The 12,050-nt window shown below is 43.3% G+C and overlaps 1 protein-coding gene across 4 annotated transcripts in view; it reads left to right on the top strand.

Moving 5' to 3' along the window:
• Positions 1-12: 12 nt before the first annotated feature.
• The window catches only part of Fam114a2 (family with sequence similarity 114 member A2), a 36,541-nt gene continuing 24,503 nt past the window's right edge, over positions 13-12,050 (top strand). Inside the window, exons 1-7 of one of the 4 annotated variants that reach the window (XM_021176572.2) lie at positions 13-81; positions 4,281-4,480; positions 4,836-4,935; positions 5,221-5,313; positions 9,121-9,209; positions 10,883-11,017; positions 11,514-11,672. In XM_021176572.2, the coding sequence (XP_021032231.1) occupies positions 4,298-4,480; positions 4,836-4,935; positions 5,221-5,313; positions 9,121-9,209; positions 10,883-11,017; positions 11,514-11,672 (759 nt within the window). In that variant the 5' untranslated portion in view covers positions 13-81; positions 4,281-4,297. Of the gene's footprint in view, positions 82-182; positions 536-4,280; positions 4,481-4,835; positions 4,936-5,220; positions 5,314-9,120; positions 9,210-10,882; positions 11,018-11,513; positions 11,673-12,050 lie in introns of those variants that run through there. The other 3 variants (XM_021176573.2, XM_029483396.1, XM_021176574.2) reach the window with 3 other exon arrangements.

Genomic DNA, 12,050 nt, shown 5'->3' with positions numbered 1-12,050 from the left:
CGCGACCCCGCCTCCGCGCTGAGGTCAGGAGTACTTCCGCGACGGTCGGGTCGGATCGGCGAGCGAGCGGCGGTGGCCGCGGTGAGGGGCGGTGTCGGGGCTGTGGGGCTTCCGGGTGAGGGCGGCGAAGGCTGGGGGTCTCGGGGTCACGGGTTGAGGGGCTGCAGCGCTTCCGGCTATGTTTGGTGGGCTTGCCGGCCGAAGGGCTGGGAGAGCTTGTTTACCTGAGGCCTGGGGGTGGGACCTACGTGCGGACGTGCGGAGACGGGAGACTGGCCACGTTAGCTAGGGAGTCGCCGCTGCCTGCCGCCGGGCTTCCCTGTCGCACGGACGGGCTGCAGCGCTGACCCCAGGTTCGGCTTCCAGCTAGTCAGCCACGCCAGCCACGCCGCCTCCGGCACGAGTGTGCTCTGGGCATATTTGTGTCTCGATTTTGAGGCGCCTTGTTTGACTTCTCCAGTCATCTGGATTGTTCTCCTCCAATCAGGAAAACCCATACCCGGAAAACATTAAATAGTACAATTCCGTATGTCTGGTATGTGTTTAATCTTACTTATAGGGACGGTGGAGAGGGACATCACCACACACACGAATCTTGTCTCCTGACTCAGCCTAAATTCTTGGCACGTCCTCGATGCTTATTAAAATCTCAATTGTGCAAGTGAAATAATAGGGACAGCCGGAGTTTACAAATTGGAATGTTCTAGTTTCATAAACTTTAAATGAACTTATGCAATATGTGCGTTCTATTTGCTTACATAGAGCACATCGAGAGACTATTTATTATATGTTGTAACTCGGAGAAAGAAGAAAAAGGTAGCTCTAAAACAATGTCTATACAGCTGCAAGAACACCTTCTGAACTTTGGGCAAGCATGTCGGTGTCTTTTTGTTAGATCAGCCTTTGGACTGACAGGGGCAGAAATTGCCTTACATATCTTCTCTGTCTCCAGAGCTGGGTCCATATGCAAAAGGTTCTTGCCATGAATAAGTAAACGAGTTATTTTTCTATTTTTCTGAGTTAGTTTGCATGGCAATTGGTACTTGTGTATGGAATTTTTTCCTCCATGAGTTTTTGGGACAGTTTAATATATGCATATCGTGTACCCATAGAGTCTGGGCAACACCTTTTTTTTTTTTTTTTTGGAGGGAAAGACAAGATGGCAGCAGAAAAAGAAGAGGGGAGGAGGGAGAAGACTAGGCAACACATTCTTAATCCACCTTTCTAGCCTTGTCACCCTTGCTTCTTCCCTAGTATAGACATTACTCTAGGTGACTATATCATGGCTCCCTGACCTTTCTTCTGTGCTGTCTCCATACCTTGTTTATTTACCTTCCTGTTGCTGTGATAAGATACCCAGACAGAAACAAGGAAGGCGATCTTATTCTGAGTCATAGTTCGCTTGTCCAGTGGCAGGAAGGTCACGTAGGAAACTGGTCACTTTGCACCCACGGTCTAGAAGCAGAGAGCAGGGGATGCTTGCTATCAGCTGGCTTCTCCTTTTGATACCTTCCAGGATCTCAGGCTGTGTCATTGTGCCACCCACAGTAGACGGGTCTTCCCGCATCTGCTAACCTCATCAGGACAGTCTCCACACATGTGCCCAGAGGACTCTCTGGTGGTTCTAGGCATATCAGTTTGGCAACTGAGAATGACTGTCACAAGCTTGAACTTTTCTTTATCTCATTGGCATTTTCATTCGTTAAAATCTTAGGCATCTTTAAGGTAGACATTACAAACACAGATGCACGCATGGTCTAATTGGATTGCTATAAAAGAATACTATAAATTTGGAGATAGTAGAGTATGAGAGAATGCTGTTCAAATGCGAAAGGATTCAGCGGCCATTTGGCACCAGATAGGTCTTACCTACTTAAGTGTCCCTGTTGCATTATCTTTTACAAGGGGACCTAGAAATGTCATTTTGTTTCTATGGAAGATGAGACTTTAAATGTTAGCAACTAATTAAAAGAAAGGTTTAAGCAGTGTGGACTAATTAAAAACCCCTGTAAGTTGTAGTTAGCTAACAGACTTCTAGTTTGTGACCGTCGCTCTAGGTACACTTTATGAATCATTCTCTGCTGCTTATACTGTCTTCTCTATTCTTTAAGATTTGGTGTGTGTGTGTGTTTTGAGACAGTGCCTCACTATGTAGCTATCTCTGTCCTAAGACCTACTTTGTAGACCAGGCTGGCCTTGAAATCTCAGAGGTCTGCCTTTGCCTCCTAAGTGCTGGGATTGAAGGCAAAACGCCACTAAGTATTTTCTGTATGTTCTTCAATTATTGTGCTATATCCCATCTGCCTTTTTTGTTAATTTTTTTTAAGTGCATTAGAAGCATTGGATTTATCCTGCACTTAGTGCATACCTGAATAAAATGTTTGTCAGCATACCTGGTGTGTATGTTGTATGTGTGTGTATGTTCATTGGTGATAATTGGTTATTCTGGAAACTAGTATTTCTCTTAGTAGGAGTACCAGTGACATGTTGGCTTTAATTGCCAAAGAGCTGTATTCTTGGTAGGGATTGAATTGGATAACATTGCTATTCCAAAGCTGACCTGAGGGACCAGTGGATGTATTTAGGTGGTAGAGCTCTTGCTTAGCATGAATGAGGTCCTGGATTTGATCCACACACAGCAGAGTAAATGAAATAAAAAGTGGAATTCAATTAGGCTTTGGTTACATTTGACCTAACTATCAAAACAGTATTAGGAATATTTACAAAGAATATTAAAAAATAGAAAGCTGATCTGACATAGTTTAGACAATCTCTGGAACAATTAAAGTCAGAATGGATGCTTAATGATAGGATAGTCTAGTGAAAGGAAAGATTGGTAAACCGGCTTCATCAAAATGAAAACTTTTCATTACATGACCCCATGAAAATAATAAAAAGATAGGCGTGGTGACTCATGTCTGTAATTCCAGCACTTGGAAGCCTGAGGCAGGAGGATTGCCATAAGGTAGTCAGCAAAGAGGGAGATCTTGTCTCAAAAGACGAAATAAGACAGTGAAAAAAAGATGGGCAACTAGATGTTTCTTAGAAGAAAATATTCAGATGGCAAATAAGCACTTGAAAAGATGTCAAGTGTCTTTAGTCTTGAGGAGATGAAACCGAAGCCACAGTGCGCTACCACCACATCACTTACAAAAATGGCTCAAAGTAGGGGGGAAACCTCATCAGAATGCAGGAAGTTTGGGTTATTTGTACTACTCTGGAAAAGATGACAGTTATATCTAAAAATAAGCACGGATTTACTATGACCCATATTATTAATGTAGTCTTCATTATTTATCCCAGAGAAAAAGCTTATGTTCACATAAATACCTGTACGTGAACTTTGTTTTAGTTGTATGACAGCCTCATGTTGGAAACTGCAGATTACCTTGAATGGGCAAATACATTGTGATGTATGTATGTATGTATGAATCCATCCATCCATCCCTCCCTCTCTCTCTCCCTCCCTTCACAATGATGTTACTGAGAAATTGAAAGAGACTTTTGATGCAACCATAGTAGAATGGAGGGACTTAGGCTGAGTGAAAAAAGTCACTCCAAAGATAATCTGTGTACTTCACTTCAAAATGTCAGTGTCCGAGAACAGATCAGTAGTTGGTTGCTGTAGGTTGAAAGAAATGTGGGAAGAGTCTGGCTACAGAAAGGATGGTCCAGGTATCCTTGGGATTGAACTGTGCCTTACCTGTACTGATGCTCAGTAGAGTTAAGTAGTTGACCCTCTGTGTTTGGAATTCAGCATTTGTAGATTTAACTAATCATAACTAGAGAACAGTTGGACAAAGTTTCATCTGTGCTAAACCTGTGCAGACTTGTCATTGTTCCCAAGAGAGTTTAAGGTCGATTGCAAAGCTCACGTATGGTGTTAGACCTTACAAACGAAGTAGAGGTCATGAAACTTGTGAGGATGCACTCTGATATCGCATGCTGTCTGTTTTATAGAAGGGATGTGACCACTGAGATTTTGTTGCCTACAGCATTCTTGCAGCCAATTCCTTGCAGATACCAATGGACGGCTGTAAATGTGGTAACATTTTATGTAACTAATGTACACATAAAGGCACACTTAAAAACTGTAAAATTGGAAGGACACTGGTGAATTGTAACAATGTCAGCTTCTGGTGGGGAGGTGGCTGGAGGTATATAGAATCTCTTTGTATTGTTGCAGTAGTCTATGAATCTGAAAGTCTCAAAAACATCAAGCAAATAGTTTATACTAAAGAAAGTGGTATCAGTAGATTCTTGTTGGGCTTTTGTTTTAGCAGGTGATGTTGTAGTCATGTCAGATAAGGATCCTCCAGAGTCTCCAGTGGTAACCGAAGCAGCTTCGACCCTTAAAGATGAGAACTGTGAGCCAGTGGAGAAGCCAGAGGATAAATCTCAGCCTGTAGTGTCCACCCGGAAAAGACCAGAGATCAAACCTTCTAGTGACCTTGAGGCTTCTGCTCTTCTTACTGCTCAGGTTTCATAGGCATTAGCCAAAGTAGCATATCTATTAAAATTTGGGGATTTAAAAATACAAGTCTTAAAAGGGGTGCGTGCGGGATCAGTACTAATTTACAGTGGCATGTCCTTCTTTTTACAGCCATAAACTGTCAGCTTTCTGATGCAGCAATGCCTTTATCAGGAATTGTATTTGCTGCAGGGTATTTCTACACTGTTGGCATTCATCTGTCAGTCCAGCAGGATTTCCCCAAGTCATAGATTTGCCGACGTATGCTTCTCTAATGATTAGATATCTTGTCTGGGCACTTCTGAATCTCCTCTAACTTTCTGTTTTCTTTTGTCTTATTTCTTCTCTCACTGGAAAATAACAGGAGACTGCTTCTAAAGATATAGCTCAGACTGGATGGGGTTATTGGGGCAGTTGGGGCAAGTCTCTGCTCTCCTCAGCCTCAGCTACAGTAGCTACAGTAGGTAAGATGCTTGATCATTTTCTTTTGTGTGCACTGGGGCTCATGTCATGCTCTATTAGGAAGTTGAAGTCTAGGGATTCATTTAAGCCTTCTTTTTAGTGATAAGTCAGTGGGAGTTTTGTTTTGTTTTTGTTTCTGACAAGAATGCGTATATCATTAAAATAATGTGTCTTATAACCATGATTTTAGAAATAAGCAGATATTATTATTATTAACTATTATTATTATTTTCTTCAGTTTTAGTAACAACAGACAGCACACAAATGTTAATTGTTTTTCTCATCAGGACAAGGTATTTCAAATGTCATTGAGAAGGCAGAGACTTCTCTTGGGATTCCCAGCCCCACTGAAATTTCAGCTGAAGTCAAGCAAGCAGCAGGTCAGTATATGTGCTTGGGGTTTCAGTTGAAACTGACAGTTAAGTTCACTTTCAGCACTAGCACTTAATGATAATACTCATTCAGTCCCGGACCCTTAGGACATCTTGAGACTGTGAGGAAGGGGGTCTGGAGTCAGGAGCTCCAGCTGTGTCCCCCAGAGCCATTCATGTGTCTCTTCATTGCACTTTTGCATGGATGAGGTGAACACTCAGCAATGAGGCTGCAAGCACGCCATGTGAGAAGAGCTCACCGCTTTGCTTGTCATAGTTAGGTTTCCTGTCAGTATGGTTAGCTCAGTTTGAGCACTGTGGCAAGACAGAATGATTGTAGTGCGCTAGCTGGTTTGTTTTCACTTGGGTTTCTGTATGAAGACGAAGTTCTATTCTGGTTTGTCTGGATCAGAGGGAAACCTACAGTCACTCAAACCCAAAAGGACACAGTTATCAGTAGGGACCATCAGAGTTTTAAGGCGAGGCTTACTTCTTCTATCCCTTGGAGGCCTTACTGTTTCTCACTGTTGTTTTCTTTGCTTATTTCTATCATTTTCCTTTGAAGCTAACTGGCTGCGTTTTGGTCTCCTCCAGCTCCACCTTGATAGAGCTCTGGCATATGTGACCACGGAGACTAGCTGGCTCCAGTTGTTCCCATTTGTGTATTCCTTGGAGTAAGAATCAGATTGTCATAACGTTAGGTTACGTGACTGCAGTTTAGATACAGCCGGGAGACAAGCTCACTTTACCCGAACATGGCCGCACAGGCTTCTGCGTGTGTGAATTTGAGACACTGTTCATGTTGACACCCTCCTCCCCTCCCCTCCTCTTCCCATCTGCCTCCTCATCTCTCTCCCCTTCCCCCTTTCTTCTTCCCTACTTTCTCTCCTCACCCCCTTTCCTCTTGCCTTCTTACCCTGAATGGCTTTGAAGTCACACAGTCCTTTTGCCTTAGTCCTTCGAGTGCTGCATCATAGCCCAGAGCTCACACTGACTTTCCTAAGGGTCATCAGGTGACACTGTAACTGAATGTGCTCCAAGTCAGGAGTGGAGTAGAGAGGACATGACCTTCCCCTACCATCTCTCTTTCTTTGAAGAGAGTCAATGTCTTCTTTCAGCAGTTCCTAGCATATGGCATTGGTTAAGAATGGGTCTCTCAAATGGCATTGGTTAAGAATGGGTCTTGGGGCTGGAGAGATGACTCAACCCCAAGAGTTCTTCCTATATCTCCTGAGGACTGAAGTTTGGTTTCCAGCACTTGTGTTAGGCAGCTCAGCTTTAATTTCAACAACAGGGGGTCTGATCCCTTCTTCTGGACTTCAGGGGCACCTGCACACACATAGCTTCTACTCACACAGACTCACACATACACATAAATAAAAATACATCTAAAAATGTGGGGTCTTATGCTGATGCTGTAGTGTCCAGAAGTAAGAGAAGAGTGGGCTTGGGAGTTAGAAGTGGCTTTAGATGGAAGCTGTGTCATCTTCATAGCACTGGAGGACAATCTGCTACTGAGGTCCATGGGCTAAGACATGCATTGAAAGACTAAAGTCCTCCATGGTGAGCTCCTTGGTGGGATAGCTATAGAGTTAACGTCTTCCAAGTGAAAGTGTTAGATTGGGTATGAAAATGTGAGGACAGAAGGGTGTGTGTCTGGGTGCTGGTTCTTTTTCTGTCTCTGACGATGAGAATGGAGAGTGTGACTCAGGCTAAAGGGGTGACAGTAATTCTACCCAGTGGATGTCCATGGGCTTAGATTGTAGTTCATTAAGAATGATAGAACTTTGCCAAATTAAGAGTAGACTACATTTTGATAAGAAGTCCTTTCCAACCAGGCTGGCCTCTAACTCAGAGTCTGCCTGCCTTTGCCTCCTGAGTGCAGGGAATAAAGATGTGTGCCACCACCACCAGGCTGCTTTGGTCATCTTTTAGTGATCTATGTTTCTTTAAAGGACCATGTTCATCTTTGCTTTCCTTATATTTGCAGGTAGTTATAGTGTGTGTGGCTTAAATGACTCTATTAATGTTTCTAAGCTGGGTATAGTGGCACACAGCAGTTATTTCAGCAGTCAGGAAGTGTAGGCAGGAGATTAGAGAACCTAAGACCTATCTCAAAACAAAACCAAAAATGTTAGTGTGCTTGCTCAGGCTGAGTCTTGAGTAGCCTTTACTTGAAGGGTTTGTTTAAGGCTTGGCTCTTTTGTAGGCTCCATCTATTTCCCAGGTGCTTAATGAATCTGCTTGGTGGGTTATAAGTGAGGTTTCTTAGCCTAGTGTGAGCTCTGGGGATTATTTAGCTTACTGCTCCCCAGCAGTTTCTTTCCCCAGCCTTGTGGAGTCTCCTTGTGCCTGTATACTGAATACTGAGCAGTGCAGCATTCATAGCGAGGCACTCAGGATCATGTGTTTCTGAAGAAGCTTAGAATCCAGGGATAACTCTATCTTTTTTGTGTTGCAGAGTCCTCTCAGCTCCTGCTGTCTCTCATCTCTGCCTTTCCCTCCCTGTAGTTAGAAGAATCTTCTGAATAGCAAGCCAATTCAGTCACAGTAGTCATTTTGTTTCTCTTTTCTGTTGGACCAAAATCTCCTTGTCTGACTCTGAAAATCGTTTCTTACTTCTTGTCCAGTTTTATAGCTGTTATAGTAGGAAGGCAAGCCCAAGAGCAGTTAGAACATTGTCACCGGAAACAGAAGCCCTCCTCTAAGAGACTGGGCACTCAGATGATGTGGTAGCACAGTCTGAACTGTGTGCTATAGCATGAGGCCTTGACTCCCCAGAACCCATGCAAAAAGAGCTGTACTACTACTGTTGGAAAGGCAGAGAGAGGAAGCTGTGTGGAGCTTGATAGCCACCTCGCCTAGCTTAATCAGTGAGCCCCAGGTCCCAGTGAGAGAGACCTTCAGAAAAGAGGCTTTCCTAAGGAACATTCAGGGTTAACCTCAGGCTTCCACATACATACACATACATGTCATACATGTGTACTGCACACGCATGAGCACATGATTACACCCCTTTTGCCCCAAAGGCGACCTCCCTCAGGGTTTTTAAAGTCAATAAACGGGAAGAGATTGTTTTTGCGACATGGATACCTTTGTAGCGCAGGTCTGTTTGATGACAGCTAACGAGCATCATTCTCTAGGACAAAGTGAACTGGAGTTTGCTTTTAGCTGTGCAGTTTTATAATTGGATGTTTGGTGGGGTAGTTACATTTATGCCGTGTAATCAATAGGACACCGTGATACGTATTTCTCTGGGTCTAATTGGAATATAAGAATATTTTATTGACCAAAAAGGTTCATGTAACCTTTATCCCTGCTCAGTCATTTGCCTGTTTTCCCTTACCTAGAAGTTTGTGTCTATGAGATCATTCAGTTAATAGTCTGATTTTATATCAGTCTTTGTTTGTTCAAGACTTGATTTTATTATTGAAATGAAGTGAATGAAAAAAAAACTGCCTACCTTATCTTTCATTGTAACATAACAAATGTTTTAAAATAAAAACATAAAGACCTGAGGTCTTGGGTGCAGAAACAGTCCTATTTTTTTTTTTTTTTAATTTTATTTTGTGTATGTGAGTACACAGTCTCTATATTCAGACACACCTGAAGAGGGCGTCAGATCCCATTACAGTGGTTGTGAGCCATCATGTGGTTGCTGGGAATTGAACTCAGGACCTCTGGAAGAACAATCAGTGCTCTAAACTGCTGAGCCATCTCTCTAGTCCCAGCGTCTAGTTTTTAAAAAACCACATATTTGTTGTTAAAGCAATGAATGATCCTTTCTTTCGCGTTTCTGTTCCTTCTCTGTTTCAGGAGAAACAAATGCTGGTGAGAATGGAAGCTTACTAGTGGCTGGACCATTCGGGATGCTCTCGACCATCTCTACAGCTGTGCAGAGCACGGTGAGAAAAAGTGCAGGGGCCTCTGCTGTCATAATGGGCTGTGTGCTTGAGCCAGACAAGTGGAGTGTAAGCTGCAGAGCAACAGATTGTCTTAGGGACTGGCAGGTCTTGGCTTTGTGTCCTTAGGAAGTATTTCTGCTTTACAGAATTATTTCTTGGGGCTGGAGAGATGGCACAGCAGTTAAGAGCACTGGCTACTCTTCCAAAAGTCCTGAGTTCAATTCCCAGCAACCACATGATGGCTTACAACCATCTGTAGTGAGATCTGATTTCCTCTTCTTGTGATCATGAAAACAGAACACTCACATACATAAAATAAATAAATCTTTAAAAAGTTATTTCTCTTGTAACTTCATCTTTTAAGCATAAGGGACATGTGATTTTTTTTTTTTTTTGATGAACCAAGGGAAACTTTGCTTCGTCCCTTGCAAACTCTAGATGATGAGAATGTTTGAAAAATGATAGGGCTCTTAATGTCTTTCCTACATGAGGGAAGGTGGCTAGTATTTTTAGTTTTGTTTTTTTTTAAACTTTAAACTGTTTTTTTTTGACTCAGGATCTTTAACTTTTTGGAATACAGCATGCAATATAGAATATGACATCACATATGTTTAGATGAATTTTCATGACATTCTAATTTTCAACCATAGTAAGAAACCTGTCAGTCCATTGCTTTCCCATCTTGAGGCATGTTTTCTTTCCCCAGCTCAGATAGCCACCGTTGGGACTTGTACTATCATGACTTAGTTTTGACCTGCTCTTCTCCTATGTATAAATGAAGCAATAGGTGTACATCTAGTCTTCCACATACTGTGTCTGAATACATCCATGTTGCAGCTTTGCTATATTCATAGTGTGACTTGGTCACACTTTATTGATCCCACAGTTAGTAAATACCAAGCCAGTTTCCAGTGTAAGCTGTTACAGAGTGTTGCATTGCACACTCTTGTACATGTCCTCTAGTCTATCTTGTGTGCGTTTCCCTTGAGTATGTGTTGGCCCAGGGAGTAGCACTATTAGGAGGTGTGGCCTTGTTGGAGGAAGTGTGTCATTGTAGGAGGAGGCTTTGAGACCCTTCTAGCCATATGGGAGACAGTCTTCTCTGGTTGCCTTCTGATTGAGATTTAAAACTCTCAGCTCCTTCTCTAGTGCCATGCCTTCCTGGGTGTTGCCATGATTCCTACCTTGATGATAATGGAAGGAACCTCAGAACCTATAAGCCAGCCCCAATTAAATATTGTCCTTTATATGAGTTGCCTTGGTCGTGGTGTCTCCTTACAGCAATGGAAACTCTAATTAAGATTCTGGGTAAGGCAGCTGCAGCAGGTATTGACTCTCAGGTTCCCTGAGTGGTTCTATCTGTGTGCATTTGGGTGAGCTGTGTGTGCTTGTTTCAGCCGCTCTTCAGGCTGCCTAGTGCTTGGTATTGCTGGCTGCTGCTGCTTTTTTCCCCTCCTGGTGCTGGGATTGAGTTTAAGGCCTCACACATGCCAGACAAATACACTGCCACTAAACTAGCAGTACATCCCATTCTCCTCCCTCAGCCTCCCGAGTAGCTAGGACTGCAGGCCTGCATCAGCAGCTCCACACTATGTAGCCATTCCTCTATCGTCAATTAGTTGTGATGGAATTTTGTGGAAATCTGTTTTAATGGAATTTTTCGGCTTTCCTAGGGCAAGAGCGTTATCAGTGGGGGCTTGGATGCCTTGGAATTCATTGGGAAGAAGACAATGGATGTCATAGCAGAAGGGGATCCTGGATTTAAAAGAACCAAGGGCCTGATGAATCGGACTTCTACGCTGTCTCAGGTTCTGTTTCCTTCACCTATGCTCTTCCTGCTTGTGTTTTGATTTGATTTGTGCTGATGTCGACTTGGAGACCTTGTTAGTGTTGCTTTCTTTGGGATCCTTAGGGGTTGTGAGATGGGCAGTGAACCCCAGTGCATAGAGGAGTTCTAGCTGTTTGTCCCTCCGTTTCCCTTTGAGCAGCCTCCTGTCAGCAGAGAGATGCTAAGCCCTGTCAGAGCTGTTAGATTAATTGTTAGATTAATGTTTAGACCCCCCCTGCCCCCGCCCCTCAGAACAGCACCTGGTGTCTTGGATGCTATTTACACTGTCTAGCATCTGATTTTGTGTGATAACTTGTTCCTGCTGTTTCCGAGCTTCTTGGATTTGGACTGTGATGCCAGGATTGAAGGGGCCGTGCTCTGAGTGGAGCCTGAGCAGCCGTGCTCCCTTCTGCTCTGTAAACTCACTCTTGAGCTCTCATTACTCTGTTTAGTACAACGCTTCAATCCCTTTTTAGGTTTTACGAGAGGCAAAGGATAAAGAAGAGCAGTGGCCTTCCAATGAAGTAACCATGGAAACAGACAAGAAAACTCATTATGGGCTACTCTTTGATGAGTTTCAAGGCCTTTCACATCTAGAAGCTCTGGAGATGCTTTCCCGAGAAAGTGAGATAAAGGTAATTCCCATCTTCCAAGGGAGGCTGCAGAGGCTTTTCTGTGGCGCACTTGGGGTGGAGGCCTGAGAGTGTGGAAGCACCTTCCCCAGCAAGCAGAATCCAATGTGTGAGTAAGGTGATGGGACGGATCACGGGTGATTGTCCTAATTACACAGAAAGGACAGGGTTAAAGAAGAGCTTTTAACATACTTGTCATTTTCCATTATCTGTCTGTCTGCCTGTTCCGTTATCTGTCTGCCTGCCTGCCTCTCTCTCTCTCTTCCTCTCTCTCTCTCCTTTCTTTCTTTCTTCTTTCTTTCTTTCTTTCTTTCTTTCTTTCTTTCTTTCTTTCTTTCTTTCTTTCTTTCCCTTCCCTCTCCTCTCCTCTCCTCTCCTCTC

The sequence above is a fragment of the Mus caroli genome, chromosome 11, assembly GCF_900094665.2.
Source record: "Mus caroli chromosome 11, CAROLI_EIJ_v1.1, whole genome shotgun sequence".
NCBI lineage: Eukaryota > Metazoa > Chordata > Mammalia > Rodentia > Muridae > Mus > Mus caroli.
The sequence above is the reverse complement of the archived record's forward strand: the minus strand, read 5'-3'. Positions and strand labels throughout refer to the sequence as shown.